This window comes from Gavia stellata, chromosome 6, assembly GCF_030936135.1.
Source record: "Gavia stellata isolate bGavSte3 chromosome 6, bGavSte3.hap2, whole genome shotgun sequence".
NCBI lineage: Eukaryota > Metazoa > Chordata > Aves > Gaviiformes > Gaviidae > Gavia > Gavia stellata.
The window spans coordinates 10,095,959-10,117,181 of NC_082599.1; the positions used below are offsets into that span (position 1 = coordinate 10,095,959).

Below are 21,223 nucleotides of genomic sequence, written 5' to 3' on the forward strand. Positions count from 1 at the left end.
AGTAACATTACCTAAGTAATTTCCAATGCATTCTTATAAGATATTTGAAAGTTTTTGCACATATAAAGCACTTCAGATCTATAAATCCCCACAAATATGTGCATTATTGGAGTAAAAAAAAATTCACCATGACATATGCTCAAAAAGAATCAATGGTCATGCATGAAAACACATTTGGCTTGGAATCTAATTTGTTCCAAAAAATGTACGTATACAAATTTCCCCTTGAATTAAGCTTTTCCTCCGTGAGAAGGAAATCATGTCTACTTAACAGAACAGATTTTAAATTCAACTATAAACCAGTGACAGTCTTTTCACTGACTTGAAAGGGCTTTAAATGGGACCTAATAACATCTCTACTACCCTTACAAACTAAAACTATGCAGCTTTCCTACAGAGTTGGAAGCACATGCCTGAAAGTTAGCAGAAACTGACAGAAAATGCAAACAGTAAATAGCACAACAATGAAACATACATAGAATGTGTGTGTACACATGTGTATAAACAAATACATACATTTAATATATATGTGAACAAATAGTAAACAAGGTAAAACATTTTCAAACTTCCGAGAAGAAAGAGCAGACACTATTTTTATAATTAAGGATGTCTGACTCAGTTCTTTTAAAAAAAACTTTAACTGGGCAACTACAAAGCTCTGTGACACGGTGTTCCTTGCTAAGCCAAAGGCATGGCTCACATGTGCTGATTTGCCAAAACCTGCCTTCCTCAGCCAGCAGAAGTATTTCAAGCTGGAATTCCTTGTTAATGCATTCAGACTCAGCTCTCATCATTTATGACAGCAGTGCACTTGATTCTTAAAAGAATTATTGGCTTGTACGCTTTCAGCAGCATAAATGTCCTTATTTCTAGTGGGAAAAAAAAAAATCTGTATCTTTACACGTGCAAAGGTCATTACCCATCCTATTCACTGTCCACACCCTGGAGCTTGGTTTGGAGACAATAACACAGCCCAACATCATCTACCAACACTACATAACAACCCTTCCAGGGATAAGCTTACAAAAGGTATAGCACTCACCATTCTTGCTGTTTACAACACAAGCTTTACTTATTGTGTCAATATACATTTCTATAACAAGTTCTTTTAAAACCGCCATTCAAATGTTGATCAATTTGAAGTAACCTCCACAGAAGTACTACATTCCTTTCAAAAATATTTTTATTACACTCCTCTAACATGTCAAAATATAAAAACATATTACAGACAATATCATGGTATAAAGCCCTCACTTCAGTGAAGCTCATTACAGTTGCTGTACTAGAAAGTTTACTTCAAACCTTTGCCCTAGTATTGCTGATTCTGTATGAAATTTATTCAACCCACACAATTTATTAGCTCTTCCTGAAAAGTTACTCTCCTGCTATTGATGGCAGCAGGCCACCTGCTTCTGCTAATTAGCAGTACCATGCTCGGTTGCAGCTCTACAAGAAGAAAATGGATTGGCTCTTCAGCTAGTGCATTTTGTTCTAGAAGACCAGAAGCTGTTGAATCTGCGTCTTACTCTTTCAAAAAGGCTTTAAAGCTTACTACAGCTCAGATGAGTGCTGCTAACCTGTGGCTAAAATTCTCATTTTTCCTAAATCTTCTTAAAAAGAATTCTGTAAAACTCAACCATTCTAGACAGAGCCATGATTTCAGCACTATTTAAACACACAATTAACATTTTAAAATTATACACAGGGATAAAAACAGGTATCATTAGTCACTTCTTAGTCACCTTCAAAACAGGCAGCGTGCTCATTATGTTAATGTCCTTGGAGTGTTTAAAGCAACCTTTTGCATTTGAAGTGGAGGCTCTTGGTAAAAGGTGGCACTTAGTAAGAAATGGCAATTACTGAGGCATGTTACTCTGCAGAAGACTGCAGTATGAATTTTAATTTCTTCCTGACCATGTATCAGCTAAGGCTAATACAGACATTTTAGTTTAGAAGCAGTAGGAAGTACAGTAAAAGTGAAAACCAAAGTAAGAGACAACACTAATCTTCTCTGAGTTTCAATTAAGGCCCAGCACCTCTGGATTAAAGGCTTATTTTAATGAAAAGCCTTAATTAAGCATACATGTGTATAGGATCACCTTAACGAGGTATGACAGAAGAGATGGCAAACATTATTTTAAAAAGAAGCTTATTAGCAACTTTAAGAAACTCAGTCAAGGATTCCTAAAAAAAAAAAAAAAAAAAGTAATGCAATACAGGAAAGACACAAGAATGCTGGACCAAGTTCAAGCATAAAACATTGAAACCAAAATTGGCACTAGAGGTATTTTTCAGTATCTTTGTATTCAAATTTATACATACTAATGATTTTTCTACACATCAATGGGTTTATTTTTGCAAATATTACAGCATTTGCACTTTCATTTAAATTTTAGACAGCAAAAAATCAAGTTTTCTACTTTGTTTGCTAATTAAAATGTATTATTAAAAATCTTTAAAAGTTTACACTTTAAAATATCCCTTTATGGTATTACTGAGTCAGGTTCGGTATCAGGCTAACTTGCAAGTTCACTTTAAAAACCATTATTTTATCTTTTTATTCTGTCTTTAGAAACAATCGGTGATTTAACATCATTTTAAAGATAGCCACTTAAGTCGCTTTTTACATCTTCCCCTACAGTACACAGAGGTATACTCATTTGCAGATTTGACTTTAAAGTAATTACTTATAATTACAGAGAAGAAGCGCATCCAGTGGATTAATCACTCCATTTATATGCTGCTCGAAGGATTACTCTCAGGACAGCCTCACTGCTTTTGCTCGGAAAATGTCAGTTCCACAAGAAAACAAATCTCTCAAATCAGTAGCAGCTGAGAAGGACTCTGACAACTATTTAAACCCAAAAGATTAAAGAAATGGCACACCTGGACTGGTGGCAGCATCTGTACCTGTCCTCCTCTTGAGAAATAAAGGGCCGCCAAGTGAGAATAACCAGGAAAATGGCCAGAGGAAGCCTACACTCCTACTAGGGGCTAAAGGTACCTTTGCACAGTTCTGGATCTGATAGAAACACATCAGTGGTTATTAAAAACAAGGGCAGTTCTTCTGGTCAGGAAGCCACGCTCTGAAGCCTGGCAAGTCCCTGAAGGAGCTGCCGCTGTACACTAACCCCAGTCTTACAGTCTCCCCGAGCCATCCACTTTTTGTCATGGACAAAGATGGGACACTAGGTGACAAAGATCTTTGGTTTGATCCATATGGATACCGCTCTTCTGTTCTCTTTGTATAGAATTTTTTTTTTTTAAATGGTGACTCTATAGAGTTGCAAAAAACACAGGTCACCCAGAATGGCAGTGATGTAGCTTCCCTTAAAATTTAAAGCCATCAGTGCATAACTTCAAACTGGCCCCCTGACTTTGCTAAATGGAGGGGAAAATGTAAACCCTCACCCCACCCAGCCATGCTTAAGAAGAGGTGCAGTCATAACTACCAAAATAACCACCTTAAAGGTGTTTTTCATGCCAGAACCACCCCAGTGGATCACAGATCAACAGCCAACTGGCACTAAAGCAGCACAAATAGTGACTCAGTGTTCATCACTAACTAGGGAGGCTACTGAGCAAACGGCCGAAGACTGTGCATCCCTGCCACCATTGCTGGGAAGTTTCCAGAAGCTGGAGAGCACTGCTAAAGGGCCACTACTGAATGAAGTCAGTCCTTCCATGTATGATAATCCCAGGGCCACCCTCTCATCTCACCACCTGCCAGGTAAAAAACAGATCTGAAGTTAAAAATACACATTAAAAATTGAAAAATAGTCTTCGAGTCAAAATGCGCATGGAGGGCTTCTGTTAGTGCGCACTACCAACCCCCATGTTACAACACGGACACAGGATCTGAAGGGGAAAACACAAACTAGCAAGGATAAGATACGGGAAAGCGCGCAGCTTCGGTGTTGGGGGAAAATCAGCAACGAGCTGTTCGCAGGGACGTCCCTACGAGCAGCCGTTGAGGCCGGGCCAGGGGAGGCGACAGCCAACAAACCCCTGAGGAGAGGAGGAGGACGGCTCCTACCCGCGGCCCTTCCACACAGCGTCTTCCCGCGCGCCCACCGCGCCTGCGCAGCAGTTGCGGCCGCCGTTGCCACGCCAGGGAGCTGCGTTGCCTGGCAACGCGGCCCCTGCCGCGAGAGGAGCGGAGGTCGCGGCAGCCGCCGGTGAGCGCCGGTGCCCGGGGCGGCCCTTGGGGCGGTGGGGCTGTGGCCAGGCACGGGGGCGAGGTCTGTGAGGTAAAAAAGGTACGAGAGGTAAAAAAGAGCAACACGGCCACGGGCAGGGGGCTGGTGCAAGGCCAGGAGCAGGGTCGGCGGTGCCGTGAGGTGGCTCGGCTGCGTGGCCTGGCTGGCAGGGCGCGACGCCCTCATCCCGCCCGGGGACAGCGCTGCTCCGTGTGAGGGGCTGTGGCGGTGACAGCGCTGCCGCTCCCGTCGCCCAAGGTGGAAGGCAGCCTCGAGCCGTAACTCGGGGAGCAGACGGTTGGCTGTGGTAGCAGGAGGAACAGCTACAGACTGAAACAGAACAGCGTTATAACCAGTGGCTCCAGTTTGCCACAGCCAGCTTTAAAGGGTGTCGCCTCGCCCTCTGCCAGTCTCCTCTCCACTACCGAGCCATACCACAGCTTTTCCTGCTGCACCGATGAGAATGTTGAGATTGCAGCAGAGCATCTTCAGCCCCAAAGGGGTTGCTAACATCGTTCTTGCCCTATGTATCCCAGGCTTCCTTGTGTACAATAAACTAATCTGGCGGAACAGTTCAATGGGGTTTATTGCTAGCACGGCCATATTTTTTCCTCGGTTCAGCTTGAAATTTGTGATTACCACCATTCATTTTGAAGCTATTCTGTGGACATTATGGGCAGTCCACTGGGGTGAGATTAGGCCAACAGGAGAGGGGCACAGTTGGTGGTTCACGGATCCAGAGTTAACTTCTGTGCCTGGAATACCTGTTAAGCAGTTTCTGATGGTAGGCCTAGGAGAAAACCAGTGAAATTGTAGGTTTCTCTTCTGCTATCAGTGAGGCTGTTTCTGCCGAGAAATATTATTCAGCTTCTTGTACATGTCTGTTTGTAGAGCCACAGGACTCTTGTAAAATCAGCTAAAAATTATCAATGGAGCATCATGATTTTTACAAGGTACAATTTCACATCTTTTAAAATAAGGCATAAGGGTGGGGAGAAATGGAGGAACAGATAGATAAGCCCATTCCCTCTATAAAAATAATATATTCTTGTTTATATTCAGTGTTCTAGAAGGCAAGGTTAGCCTTTGGGATTGTTTTTAATTATATGGAAATAAAAATGTGTTTGGGCATGCCAAACTTTTATAGTCCATAATGAGTTTATTGCATATAATAATTATGGGCTCAGTAATTAAAACTTAAAAATTACTGTGATTTTATTTAATATAAATTATAAATCAAAGATTTTATTTGACTTTTTATAAGTTAAAACTAGGATCTGTCAGAAACATCAGTCTTAAATTTCATATTATGGTAATTATATGTTAGGCTTCAAATACAGGAGTTGCATGTGTGTAAAAGCCTTTGACAAGTCAAAAACATCAGCTAAGAGTAGAATTTATTTTAATTTAGTATAATATATATGTTTTAAAATCATTTATAACAATAATTATTCAAGCTTTTTTTTTCTTTTAGGGCCGCTCCTCCAAACGAGAGACATAGCAGTTTCTGCAGTTGCTTTATGGGATCATATAATACACAGTCATCAGCTCCAGGATCTTTCATTAGCAGATCCTTTTAAGTCAAGGACAAGGAATACCAAGAACATTTACAAACCCATGAACAAAGAAATGGTCAGGGCAGTAGTAGATACTGGACTAAGAAAAAAGAGCACTCACCACAAAAACAAGGAAGATGCAGAAAAGGAGTATGTTCTTGATCCCAGACCTCTACACCTAACTTTAGGTAAACGATTATATTCTGATTTGTGAATTTTTGTTTTTATTTAAAATGAACTAAAATGAGGAAGCTAAGCTTTCTGTTCAGTAAGATAATTTAATGCTAAATAGCATAAATTCTTGTTTTAAAATTTGTCAAAATTCAGCAGATTAGGCCATCAGGTAAACAATGGAATTGCTATTAGTGGCTTGAATGTGTCTTTTCTTATTTGAAATGTATTAAAAAATATTATTCTTGTGACAATGAAGGTAAAAATGAAGAAGCTAGTGCATCTTGGTGAAGAATTGTTCATTAAGAGGCAGGAAGTCTTTTACACTTATTTTAATATGTTTTGTATATGGACTGTCATAACTTTACCTTATATTCTCAAGCAAACATCAGTGATTTTGATATTGTATTTTGGGGGGGAATGTTTTAGTATTAAGATTTTTTTTTAAGTCTATTTGAAATGGTTTGTTTTATCCCTTATTCAGTAAAAAAAAAATTACTAATGCTGTATTAAGTGTATTCTTTATTAATATATATCCACCTTTACTCAAAGTTAAAAAGGTTTGTTTTTACAATGGTCCTGGGGCTAAACCCGGTAAGAATTAACACCTGTAGTTAAATACCTTTTTCAAATTTAGAAGCAAACATGCAACAAGATAAAAGTCACAGATGTGAGGGCTTGGAATGATGCCTGGTGAGAAAACTCACTTTTAAATAGTATTATAATAATACAGTTGCACAGCAGGGACAGATAATATTGCTTAAAAAAACAAAGCCAGGGAGCATCTTAACAGACCAGGAGTCTAAATTTGCTTCCCGCCTATCAGTTTCAGCCTTGTATGTCCCTTTTCTAAAGGTTTCTACAGCATTTTTGCCATTAACATTCTTCTTGTCTCCATCCTTTTGGTTGTCTTGATTAGGCTTTTCTTAAAGGACCTTCCAGCTCCACATTTTGCAGTTTTAATCATAATAAACTTTCATCATAATTAACAATTGTTTTATTTATTCTGTTTCATAAAAGTGCCCTTGGGCCTCTCTGAAGATCATGTTGCCTTTGCTATAGTAACTGTCACAGCAGTCCCAGCTCTAAAGAGAACCTTGTAATCAATGAGGCTCCATACAAGCACAGGCATCTGCCTTTTGGAATCAGCTGAAGGTTAAGAGGATAACTTAAGATAATTCACAACGAGTGAGTGTAACAAGTGGTGGGACAAAGGTAGTAAGACAAGGTGATTATTGCTATATTTACATGGTTATAGTTCTAAAGATGGAAGGGTTTTTTCTTTGGTTCATTTTGAAGAGGAATTTGAAAGAAGAGAGGACAGTGGGGACAAAAAACAGCAGAGAGGTATTGGGGTTAACACAAATACTAATAATCAGTGTTTATGGAAGCTAAAGGTTGTGGTGGAAAAATGCGGCCCAAGTGTGAGCATGTTCTCTGCAATTATAAGAAAGACGCAGTATTTTATCTTTAAATCACAGCATTGATTGAAATGTCCCATATGAATGCTTGTGCAAGTGATTCAAAAGAATGTGCTGAAAGATTTTAAAAAATTGCAATTGTTTCTGGATTTTGCTTATTAGTATTTTCATGTATAGTCTCTCATTATTTTAAAATGCTTGTGTCAAGCTTTCTTTTCTTAATAAGAATTGTGTGGTTTAAACCTTACAGCTGTGAAACAACTTTGAAAATGTAATTTAATGCAACTTTTTCTTCTTGAGTTTGTGGGTAATCAAACAAAATCTAACAGGCCTCTCATTAAATTTTTCTCAATACAGACTTGAGTCCTAAAATCAAATAATAATAGTTTAAAGGTTAATGTATGTAATCACTTCTCTAATGTTCATTTTAGGATAAATAATCCACTTGGGCATAAATGGGTGTGTCAGTAAATGGGTTGGGCTTGTAAACTTGATGCATAAGGATGAAAACTCTTGGATGTCTTGAGCTGTGATAGATGTAGGCTTTCATTGCTCGTATTTATTCGAAGTGCTGCTTTCAGAATATCTTCATAGAGCCTTTTGCTTCAACCACATATCCCTTCTTGTGTGTCCTGCTGCCAGTTTTCCTTCATCAACTATGTTGTATAAAAGCTTTCCTTCTAAACACCTGTATAACCTGTCCCTCACAAATATCCCATCTGGTTTATATTATTTAGAAGTTAGGTTTTGCCACCAATCTCTTCCTATTTGGCAGCTTTAATCATCCATTTGTGAACGTTTTAAATACGCATTTTTTCTTACCCTGGGGGTATACAAAAGGCTTTCCACAAAGCCATCTCATTGTCTGCCTTAAAACAGGCTCTGACCACAGTGCTTGAAGAAAATCAAGGGTAGGCGTTTTTTATGTTGTGATACTGTCTTTCGTGCTGTGACTGGTTTGCTATCTTGTTGGCTCCCTGTCTATCCAGATTTTCTCATCATAAAGACCCTTGCTTGTGTATATTGGACTATCAAAATGGGATCTTGTTTCCTTACTCATTCACTGATACTTTTAGGTATTAATGTCAGATGAAACTTGATATATGTATTTACTGATATTTTTATCATGTATTTTATAATTTGATTCTTCTTTTGTAGCAGAAACACTGATTTGTGCAATATATGCTCTTCAAGAGTTGAATGGTCAAGAGGGAAAGCAGTCCTGGTTAGGAAAACTTCCTTGTCACTCAGCTACCAATTTCAGCAATTCATGAATAAGCTTTAAGCAAAATAAATGTTCTGAAATACTTTTTTAGACTCAGTTTGCAGGATCCTTCATGTTTCTCTTAAAGCTCATATTATTTTTCACCATCAAGAGCACCAGATAAAAAGCGCTTTACTGCACCGAAAATTGATAGACAACGGTATTTTATGTTAATACAGTGTATATTTTACATTCTGAAATTAGGATGCCGTAAATACATACGTGTGCACTCTGCTGCTTGACAGGGAGTGGTTTGAATTCTAGCCCATGGCCTGCAGGCAGAGCTGTGAGCTCCCGCAGGTGTGGAGGTGCTGTATTTGTGTCTGGGTATTGACTTGTCCAGGAGCTGAAACAGTGTGCTGCTAAGACAATTTATGTATGACCACCGACGTCATCCACGCCATTCATTGATTTAAATTTTCTTTTGATACTTAGGTTTACATGCATTGCTTACCTTCGACTTGATACCTTTACAAGGATAACAAGAGTAACAAGGTGAGCTGTATGTGAACCAAACCATATGTAGAGAAAGAACTTTCCATGTAGTTCCAAAAGCATAAACTGACCTAGCTCGAAATCTCAAAGCCATCCTGTTGTTCTAAGATGTGGAATCAAGTTGATCTACGTTTGAAGGATGCCATGAGCTCACAAGGAAGTATGTTAGGCAGATAGTTCAACTAGAAGGAAGAGAGTATTCCTTATAATTCTTTTAGTAGCTCACAAAAGTTCTTTAAAAGGATCAAAGACAGTTTTGTGCAAATTTTAAATTATTAACTATATGCATTTGTAGATGGATGCGCTCAGGAGCAGAATTTTTGTCTCAAAAATTAACAAATCCTATCCTAGAACAATCAGATAATTGAGCAAGTAGATCACGAACACCCCATTCTTTGGTTTGTTAGGATGCCTTTTCTTTTCATGACTATAATGGGTTTGGATACACAGTCTGATGGGATTTTGAAAGCTTATACAGAATAAGTGAGTGTTGCTTATTAATGTCTGGTTTATGCAAAGATTTTGGTACGAATGAAAGGGTTCACCCTTTCCGTTTAGAACTAAAACTTTCATCGAAGCGTCATCAGCTTGCATTCTAACTATTGCATGTCCCTCTTCCTTTTTGGTTTTAACAAATACCATTGAGGCCTCATCGTGGACTCATGTTATTGGCTTATTACACATACCTTGGACATTCTTCCGTTGGCTTTGGTCAGTCCACATGAGCTGCTTCCTCTGTTCTTCAAAGATGACAAAGATCTATTCTTTGCTGTACCTACTATCATCTTTTTTTACTACTGAGACACTGACACTGGACTTTATCTGCCATTTGTGGGGGCAGGGGGGAATATTGTAAGTATTTTCACTGATTCCTTCTTTGAGAAGGCAGATATTTCACATCAACATGCAACAAGGCACCTCACAGTTGTCATCTGAGATCGACAAGCTCAGCTATCACAGTGACACTGTCACTGGTGTCTTGTAACCATCTCTTTGTTTCTCTATGCTCTTTATTTCTCTTGCATTCGTCACAGTCTCATTACACTTCAGCATTTTGCACTGGCAACAGTTTTTTATTATACCACTTTGATCATTTTTATTTTTGAGAATACAAAAATGTAACGTTGAAGAAACCTTCACAAATGAATTCAAACAGAGATTTTGTTTGTACAAACAAAACTATGTTATTGTGCATTGTTACATTGTCTCTTTGATAGTCTCCATCGTAATGGCTGTGGAAAGGTATCAAATTAAATTAAATTACTTGGCAAATAAAAGTTTACATTTTAAAATTTCCTGTATAAATCCTGTATGTAAAAAAAAAAAAAAAAGGTTCTGACAATTACTGCACTAATTACTAACTAATAGTAAGAAGTATGTTGCCTGCCAGTGGTTTGTCTGATGATAGATTTATATGAAGTATCTGTATAAAGTATTTTTAAATAAGTGCATCATCAATGAATTTCACATGAAGAAAATCCATTGTCTGCATCTGCCAATGGGTTTTATTCAGTGATTTGTTGTTGCTATTGTCTACAGCTCAGAAATCAGGCCTGGTTGAGCCTCCTTCCTTGCCACTAACTGCTGAAGAATGGGTAAAAATAAAGCAGAGATCCATATAGCATGGAGACTCCATACAGCCTTGTGCAATATGCAGGGAAGAATTTGCACTTCAGCCTTAGATACATGTATAATTGTGTGGACTACACAACTGTATTTAAAAAAAAATTTCCAGAGTTACTGCTAAAAATCATTAGCTGGAGTAAGAAAGGAAAGAAATGAAAGATCCTACTTTAAGTAATAGCTGGACCTAGCTATCAGTGGCCAACTCTGAAAGCATTTTGGACATCACATGGTAGAGAAAGGTTGGTAGTGTTTGTTCACTTCTGAAGTTATGACAGTAGAGGAGAAGGTAATCAGCCTTTTTATCTATTCTTGCAAAGCAAGTATAGGCTATTTTTTTGCTTCATTTAAACTCCTGTTAAATAGGATCCTAGCCTTGGTAAATATTCATTAATTAGACAATTTAAGATATATTTTGTTTTCTCACAAGTTTTGTTAATTGTGGTTTAGTTCAACACTTATTTCTATTCAGAAAAGGGAGGTAGGTGTACTCTTAATACCAGTCAGTCACTTCCTTAGGTTATCTGAAGAAATGCGTGCACTTTACCTTGGTGGCTTATTCAATGCATGCATGTAGCATAAGCATAAATACATCATGCTTTATTAGATTCTCTCATCTATCATCTTGAAAATATTAAGCAAAAGGGACAAGTGACTGATTGAAGAGGAGTGCTGCTTCAGAGAGGTGATGATGGTAATTAGAAGAATTATCCCAGCTGCTTGCAAGTTTCGTCCCACAGTGCATTTTAGGGTGTTTTTTCTGCCTGTTTCCCCTTTTAGTTTATCTTGAAGACTTTGTACAGGCAAATCTCTGATGTGAATCAAGGTCTTTTAGTAACCTTAGATACAGTGCTTTTTCTTCCTTTGACAGCAACATTAACTGAAGGTGTACAGTTGTCCACAGACAGGTGAGATGGATTTGGCAAAAGACCATTCTGCCAGTTTCTGGCTACCCTGAAAGTCTAAAGCTTGACAAGAGAGAGCAAAAGACAGCACTCGTTAAAAAGGTTACTTCAGATTTGGCACAAAAAGGGAAATGCCTCTGGAATTCTTTTTGTCCTCAGTGTTTCGTTAGCTTTCCTCCCTCAAGCGAAAAAAGCCACTGTATCTGAAAGCTTTTCCTTCAGCTGGCTGCTAGCCATTAATCCTTTTGTGTTTGCCAGCTCAATAGTGCACACTACTTGTTCTGGTTTTCACTCCTTTCCCAGTTTTTCCTTCCTCTAAGAGCCAACTGCCTTTTTTGTCCAACTCTGTATCTTTTGTCAGGATGGAGATCATCAGCGTTTGGTGGGAATTTAGGTCAGATAAAGGTGAAGTTTTCTTGTAGCCTGTGAACATGCTTTCTCTTTTGTTTTTTTTGTATGTGTGAAATGCTGCATTTGATGTATATCACTTCTTGAAATTTAACATCTCTGTGGGGAAAAGGGAAAAAAATTAATCAGCTTTTCATTTTAAGTACTTGTTTTATAATCTTTTCCTCCAGTCAATAGCAGTTGGCATTTCTTGTTGTTAACACAAAATTCACATATTAGTTTAAGATGTAATATATAAAGTAATTTCTAGAGAAGACATTTTATATTCACCAGAAAGACTGCAGTAGTAACAGAAAGAAACTGATGACCGACCTTTCAGGCAGTCAGAATATTTCTTGTCAGCATTTTTTACTTTTCAGCTTTTAGAATGGTTTAAAGTCAGGTTATTTTTTTTTTTTTCCTTTGAAAAACAGGTGCTGCTTTCAGGTTCCCATGTATTCCATAAAGTGAGTACATTTTTATATAACTGTTCAAGCACATAATACATGAGTATTTTAATTAAACTATTTAAGTGAATATCTTAATGAATTAAATGTAATCATCTTGAAAAGTAATTTTGATTCCAGATTTTTATGGTAAGAAATATAATTTATGGCTATTTCATGATGAGGCACTTTATTCCATTTTATTAATTTTTTTAAAACCATGTGGGAAAACATAGTTTGTAACTGAGCTATACATTTGTATACTAAGTGGGAATAGTTTAATTCATGAAATTTCATGTGAATATATGGAGATTTACAAAATTCTCTTAACATTTTAATTATAAAAATACGTATCTTGCAGAATGTTCATGGATTGATGAATAAACTGTTTTTACATTCTGTAATCTATCCTGTTTCATCTGTTCCAATGATATGAAATATATTGTAAGTAATTGCAATTATTTTTTCGGGTATGCCTGAAAGCCTTTGAAAAATTTACAGGTAAAAAAGTCTTGTCCTATGTGTAGAACAGAGCAGTATCAGACCAGAGCAATACATGATGGGCACGCTTGTTTAAAATAAAGTGCGCTATTACGTAACCCTTACTTCTGCTACAGGTGTTGTCACTGAACAATATTTATTTCTAAATAATGTTCTAAATGTGTTAAAACTTTAATATAATAAAAAACTAGACAGAATGAATGCACTACAAAAGTCAAAGTGTTAAAAAAATGCATAAAATTATTGTTTCATATAAATAGTAAAATTATATAAATTTGAGTTTCCTCTTCTTGAGCAAAATTGTGTCTTACAGAATTCAAGCTTGATGGAGGGGATACAGTGTTAGAAAATGGTATAAAAACTTGAGAAAAGCAGTGTGTCCTAAAGATAGCAAATTAAGAAAGCAATTCTTTGAAAAAAAGGTGTGTTGCATTTGCTTCTTTGGTCAGATTCAGCTCCCTTAAATCAAAACTCCTGAATATCAGCTCTCTATCTTTTAATTTATTCCTTCTTATTCATATCAAACAGGCAGCACTGGAGGCACTCAGTTGTTTTGTTAGTCTGTTCATTCCATCCTGTTTACAATGTAGAAGTAAGGAAAATAATTTAAATATTTAGTTTTAAGGCCTGCCTTTTTCCTAGGCCAACAATAGTGGGCTTTTTGTGAGGCTCTGTATTTCCCTTCTCTTTCTGATAAATCACAGTAATCTGTTTTCCTATAGAATTATATGAAGGGGCTGTAGTAAGGGGAGAAACAAATAAATCCATAAACAATCATAACTTCTTTTCACTGTGATTGTTCTCTCACTGGACACTGAACTAGATAGTTCCAGTCCATAGCTTTGCCCTTCTCTAACTTCTGCTTAGATGCAAGTCAGACTGTAATAAATTGGGGTCCTGACCCCATACAAATGAGGCCAAATCAGGTGCAAGCATTTTGCAATGACCCTGCTTGCCTGTAAGCACACAGCTGCTGCAGAGTCCTTGTGCAATCCTCAAGTCCTTCTTTACCAGCTTCCAGTCTTCCCCCAGTTTAGTAACAGCCAGCCCAACTCAGCTTTTCAGTAACAAAAACTGCTCTGACAGATCCTCAGCAATTACCAAAGCATCCCTCAGGGAGTGAGAGAAGCCATCTTCCAGTCCAGATTACCAAACACCCTGGTTAACAGAGATTAACAAAGCCACACAAGACAGCCATTTAAATGTAGAGGCTAGGAAAATACTGTTTATCTAAGTTGCAGGCTAAATCACTGGTAGGTTTAAACGGATTGTTTAAAGGTTTGAATAGGTGGTTTGGCGTTTTTTTAAATCACTGCTTTAGTTAAACAGAAGAGTGCTTGCAGGAAAAGGCTTGTTACTGTCTGGCATTATTTCTCATGCTTGCTTGGTTGTATCCTGTTGGAGAGCTTTGGAGGCAAAGACCCTCTCTTGCTATATTATACATTTATATATGACAGTGAGATTGCTACCCTAGAGGTGATCTGGCAGACTGCTGCAACAAAACTGGTGCCACTGTTATGCTTGTGTGGTAACAGTGGCAGGGGAGAGAGAGGAAATACTGTTCTCAGCCTTAACTGAGACAGCTTGCTGGTTGCTACGCTACCTTTGTAATCAGTGCAAAGTCCTTCCCTGTAACAGAGAAAATGAATATGGAGGTAACTGAAGAAAGCTAATGTTACACTTGAAAGTGCTCAAACACTTAAGTTTGGAAGACGTGAATCCTCCTTAGGTGGATTGTGACTGTCCTCAAGTAGCATGATGAGAACAAACAACAGGAATACTTAGATTTTTCTGCATGGAAGACTGAGGAAACAGTCACATGCTTCTTTCCCAATAAGGTTGTCAATTTTCTGTGGGCTCAAGATACAATGCTCAGCTATAAACAGGGTCTCAGTAAAGGGAAGTTGAAGAAGGCTTCTAAATACGCTGGAAGTTGCAGCTGAGCATCATTTATTAAAATTTCTCTCACCAAACTTCAGGTGGCTACAGTAGCAGTCTACCAAGGCACCTACAATGGGCTAGCTTTTAGGGCCCCTATCTTAGATACCTGTTTTAGGGAGAAACAGCCTGATAGACTGCCCACATTTCATCACGTGATTATAAGCCATGGGAAGGTCTTCATTTAGCATAGTTTCCATATGTAGTCCACAGCATCAGGAAATCATTCTCATATGTAACGCTTCAGGATTTTGCAGGGAACAAAATGGCACTACTTTTTCACCTTCTATTAAGAATAAATTTATAAAGTCTTCTCATATGGATTAGCCAGGTTTAAATGAATTAAGTACCAATTGTGATTAAAGGATATATACTTATTTTTCTTAGTGGCTTTCAAGTGGGAATTATAGATGAGTTTTCCTGCTGTTCACTCTTATACTTTTAAGTGGTGGTTAATGAAAACACTAAAGAAATTTTTCACAAGGAGCTATCCATTTCCAGATGCTAAAAAGCTTTTCTAAAATAAATTTTGCCTCTCAAACTTGTGCTGTGCTTTTAAAATGTCACTGCCTAAACATTGGCATAATCAAATAGCATCACAATTGGAAAAAAAAAAGTCTAATTTTTAATAATCCTACCTCCTTTGGAAGGATCACAAAGGTTAAACATTAAGTTTCATATGCTTAAATAAATATCACAAAATAAAAAACAAGCTCTGAAATATTAGTACTAGGAAGGACACATATTACTTGTTTCAGAGTGCTACAGTAGCCCTTATTACACTTATCATTAAAATTTTTAATAAACTAGATCAAAGGAGATAGGAAAGGTCACTGAAACCAAAGTAGGCTACTTTTTAGCACTACTATACAGAGAAAGCAGGGTGTTGCTTCAGCATGTTAGGTAGTGAATTTCTTTGATCCTACCTATAAATGTCACTCCTGTATGTCATTTAATTGTGGAATAGTCTTTTATTGGTGCAATTAAATCTTTTCAAATGCATTACATTATCTCCAGTTTTGCTAAAAATCTTGCCATTGTTTAGGAAGCGAGGTAAGTCATTGTGAAAGATGTAGTTGACTTTAGTTTCTTCCTCCCCCCTCCACATGATTTCTCCCAACGATTTTAATTTAAATCTCACCAAACAGTATAATGGTCCTGGAATTTGTTTAGTCGTTTGACTTCCTTTATCACATGGAGATGGTAAACATTGTGTTGCTAACTTGAAGTGGCTCCAAGCAGCAAAACTAGGAGGATATTAAACCCGTAAAAGCTTATCAACTGATTCATTGATACGCTGTAAATTCCAGCCTTTTCATTTTACTTTTGAGAGTTGCCATAAGTCAACACATTAGCAAGCAATTTGCTGACATTGAGTCACTTAAAAAGGCTTCCCTGTGGACAAAGTTCACCTCAGTGCTTTGTTTCATCGTTTTATTTTATCATAGTCTTGTGCTGCTGTACAGATGACTGATGTAGTTTTGCATACCAATAGAGTATTTCAAATATTCATTTTATGCCATTCTATTCAAGTTTTAAGAAGTCACAGACATAAAATATAGAGGCATGGTGATTTCAGAAATAAATTAAATTAATCAGTTTCAGTTGTTCTAGGAAAAAAAGGTTATTCAATATTATGCATTACAACACAGCAGGATTTAATATTTAAATCCTAGAAGATGCTAACACTAGCACATTATACACAATGCTTATTTCCTTTCTGTTCACATTGATAGTTCACACTGATTTGCCAGCTAGCAAAAATTTTAGGTTAAATTTCAGTTACACTTCTCTTTCTTCCCAACCTTAGACTTTATTTGCTGATTGATGGATATGGGTTTGGTCGGGTCATACTGCAGAAAATACAGGAGTAGCTGAAAGCAGATAGTATCTTAGCAGCAGGGGAACTTAATAGATCACTGTCTCAGGCAGGAGAAGAGTTTTCCTCTCTTTATTTTTACAGTTTCTGCTCAAGGAGGCTCATGAGAGGACTTTCAGGATCTCTTAGTGAAACGGGGAAGAGAAACACTAGCGCAAGTTCAGGGAAGAAATGGAGGGCTTCTCCTTGCTGAGGGAAAAAGGAACAAGCAGCACAGGCCCAGGCAGAAAGGGGACACTGCTTGCTTAATGCAACGCCAGCCCCACTCTGCCCCTTGCTTTCAGCTCTCGTTGTTGGTTAGTTTTCCTTAGCAGCCTGTCTAGTCATAGTATGGTTCACAAAGACAGGCCAAGTCCTGGAACTGTCCTCATACTGTCTGTGTTGCTCTCACATTGACAGAAATAGACATTGGGTAAGGGCAGAGTTAAAAGGTTTTCCTCAAATTTTGGCTCCTGAGAAGCTGTTGGAAAGCATCATTATGGCTGCACTAGCTTTCTGTTACATCTCCCTAACTTTCTTATGAAAACAGTTCAGGTCTGTTCAAGTCTGATACCAATAGAAATGAAGACCAAGCATAAATCAGGACCAAAAGTGTTTTTTGAATGGATCAACCTTTACTTGATGTTGAACAGAAACCATGATTTATATAAGGTTTAGGTGTAACCTTACCCTGTTCTTCCTGAAGTCAGATTTTAAAATGAAATCAGTAAAAGCTGTTAAAATTGCAATGTGGAGTAGATTCAGTTCTAGAACCTAGGTAACAACAGTTCAGATAATACTTACTAGGTCTGTCATTGCTTAATTAAATACATAATCACATTAAAATATTAAAGACATAACCTGATTGAAGTATAGCACATTAGTATTTCACATATCACTCGAAGACCACAGTGTCATCATTTGGGACTGTTTGGAGACCACAAAGTGTAAATATTGAAGGAGGCCTGTGGACAGATTCTTGTTTGTTTGTTTTTTGTTTTACACATACCACTGAAGGTCAGTGTGCATGTTTGCATGGGATAGAATCAGATTTTTTCCTTTCTTGTCAGTGAACAGTCATGAGGGGAGCACAAGATTACTCATCTGCTCTTTGCTGGACATAGAATTCTCTCACAGAGTACAGAAGGAGCTGCTGCTTTTCCTATCACACTGTGATTTAAATACATACACTATACAAGGGGTCTCAGGGGACTTTTTTTTCCTTTTTAAGTTATGTTGATACATCAGCATTAACTAACAAGGTAACTAAGTCCTATTTGTACTGACAAATGGAATCATCCCTTCAATATACTGTTGTGTTAGGGATCATTTGGAAATATGGTAAATCATAATAGGTCTCAGTTAGCAGTGAATCAGACCATAAAATAAAAAGAATACACAGTATCAAATCTAACGTCAAGCAGCAAACAACTTGCCTTACATGATGGTTTTCACCATTTCCCTCACCTGGTCGCTTCTAATGTTTGTCTCTAAAGTCTTTATTGAGAAAAATTATGGGTTTCACTGGAAGACACTTTCATATTTGGACATTATATGGACATAATTCTTTTTTATAAAAAAATTAACTAATGAGTTTTTTCATAGTTTTGGAAGGAAATTTAGGAAATTTAAAGTGTAAATGAAATCTTAGAATGTTCAGTGAACTTTTCAGATAGGTTTTGTGGGGGTTTTATGGGATTTGGAGTCTTGATTCCTTTGAGTCTAGAAAAGGTCACTTTTAATATTCTAATATATGCTGTGAAAGGTCACTTCAGCAGCTGTAAAGGAGCACATGTCCTGGTAGAGGAAAGCTACCAAAAAAAGTGAAATGAAACAATAGGAAAGCGTTCAGGTAGCATCAGGCTGGCTGACCTTGCCAACACTTCTGCCACCTCACCTCCCACTTCCCATCCCATCCTCCCTGAAAAGGCAGCTCCCTGTTTTCCTATCAAGTTTTCACTCACAGGAAACGCATGGAGAGGAAAGCTCCCATTACATGGTCATGGTACAGGTGTTGAAATGTCCCTTTAAGCTGCTGAAAGCATTTACGAGCAGAGTCACAAAAGACAAGACTTGCTTGATGCCCTACAGAACTTTCAGATACTGTGGCAGCAGCGAGAAAAAGCGGCCACACTGAGTTGGGATTGCGCTTAAGGATTTGATGAAGTTTAAGAAAAGTATTCACTGCTTTTAGGTATTTATTTTGCTGAGCACTGATGGGAGCATCTTCAGATACAATCCTATTGCCTGGGCCTATGGGCGATATGCAAAAACATATTTAAGGCAGTAGGTCATAAAGGTCTATACCAAGGACAAGACTTAAGATGCCTCTTCTCTCATTGGGTATCATGCCTTTAACTAACCCCACAGCAGGTGCACTGGTTTCCCATCAAATAACCAAGGCCTAACTAAGTTCTGCACTTCCTTTCTCTAACACAGCTGTGCCCTCTGTGCTGCACCCATATGGGTTAAGAACAGTACATCTGTCTTGGGAAAGTTTGGTGATGAAAATCCCGTATTTTCTCTGAAGGATAATGGTCCATGAGTGGAGTTCTAACTCCTGATGCTTTTAACCTCTAAATCAGCACTGGACACCAGCTGCAAATTGGAACAAAATTCCATAGATCATGCAACTAATCAGGCCCACTTGTCCAATCACTCACAACTCATCCACATATGAACTACCTATAAGCAACTCCAAATCTAACAGCAGTCCATTTTCTTTTCAGGTTCAACGGATCAGCGATAGACAGTTGAGTTCTTACAACATCAACCTAGGTGAATTTTTTTCTGAGATACATCTCGACTTGCAGCTATAGAAGAATCTGTTTCAGCAGTCGGAAGGAAAAGAAATATTAATAAGTGAAACTGACTGGGAGAAGATCCAGATGCAGGTTGGTTAGCTTTTTTTTTATTTTTTTTTCCAAGTAGTTTTGCATTTATAAGCTCTTTTATGCTCTTTTGAGGCATGGCATTCTTTTCAGCACAGTTCAGTGTTTTCTGCTTTCTTAAATTTTGGTGCACTAAGAGTCCACTAAGTCCACCGCTGCTTCTGCTTGAATGACTTTGACAAATTCCAGAGAGCTGTAGGTAGATAGAAGTGACCCTCAAAAGATGCAGGATCATTTCAGAACTTGAGAGAACCATGGAACCACAGTAGGTACTGACCACTTTCCAGAGAAATACAAACATGATTATGACTTTTCAGCTATGCATTGCTGAAACTAAGTCAGGTCACCACAGATAATTTAGAGGAAAAGTATGAGCACATAAAGACGCTAAGTCAGAAGGTAAAACAAAATGAAGTAGCAACATATCAAGGCAACAAGAGAATTCATTTTGCATGAAAAGGCAATAACTGATGAACTACACAAATGATAGAGCTTCCAAATAATGCTGACAAGATCAAATTGTTTCATGCATCAAGTGAGGCAGTGACCACACCATCAGGTGTATGCGTTTACAGTCTTAAGTAGGAAGTGGGAAAGGCTGTATTAGAGAATCATTAGATAAAAAGTGTTTTACAGATCAGTTGCTGATCAATTCTGCTCTCAGGCAGCCAGAAAGCTGCCTACAGGGCTTTCAGAAATGGTTGTCTCTAAGAACCTGTGACAAATGTGTGACACTCCAAAGGACTAGGAATTGATAAATCTATCTTGAAATCGGGGAAGAGGGAAGAAATCCTGTGGAACAGCAGACTTTAGTTTCACTTCATTTCCCAGAAAAACACTCTTATGAACTACTTAAAGAACTAGAATTTGACATGGGATTTGCCAAGAAGAAAAATTGTATCATCAAGCCTATTCAGTTCATTTCTCTAACAGGATACAGTCCTCCAGATGAAGCAGAAAACAGTGTCAAAAAATAAAAATGCAAAATACACATTTTTGTAGGAATATCCCTGCATATGAGATGACTGGCATCTTATATATGTAGCAATATAGAGACTTGCTGTAGAAAGACATCCAGAAATACATTTCAGAACACAAGTTCAGTATGAATGAATGATGTTGCAAAAAAAAAAAAAAAAAAGAAAAACCCCACAAAAAACCAAACAAAAAAGTCAAGCTTGGAGGTTTCTGTGTCCAGCTCTGAGCTCTCCATTTCTAAAAACACGTGAGGGTCCGATGGGTAGCAAGAAGGATGATGAAAGGCCTACATAAAACAGCTGAGGAAATTAGGGGTCACTTCTTATACAGAAGATAAAGGGAAATGTAACCTTTCAGGCGTGGAAAACACTAGTGCAAGCAAAAAGACTTGTCTTACTACACACACTTGAGAACCAAATTAAAGCATGGCAAGGGCCGTTCACATTTGACATGCAGGAAACCTTGGACAATTAAACACTGGAATATACTGCCTAGAGACAGCACAGAAATCACATCGCAGATAGTCCCTGCCAGGCTGGTTAAATACCAGAATAACATCTGTATGTTTGATATCCTCTGCAGCTGAATGG

At 37.8% G+C, this 21,223-nt stretch overlaps 1 protein-coding gene across 1 annotated transcript; it reads left to right on the forward strand.

Moving 5' to 3' along the window:
- Nucleotides 1-5,128: 5,128 nt before the first annotated feature.
- On the forward strand, nt 5,129-19,667 carry RNF32 (ring finger protein 32). Its single transcript, XM_009816489.2, is given in 10 exon segments — nt 5,129-5,152; nt 5,674-5,692; nt 5,695-5,943; nt 10,646-10,794; nt 12,456-12,488; nt 12,917-12,970; nt 12,972-13,029; nt 13,032-13,062; nt 13,282-13,390; nt 19,494-19,667. Coding segments are annotated over 10 exon segments (900 nt in total).
- Nucleotides 19,668-21,223: the final 1,556 nt, after the last annotated feature.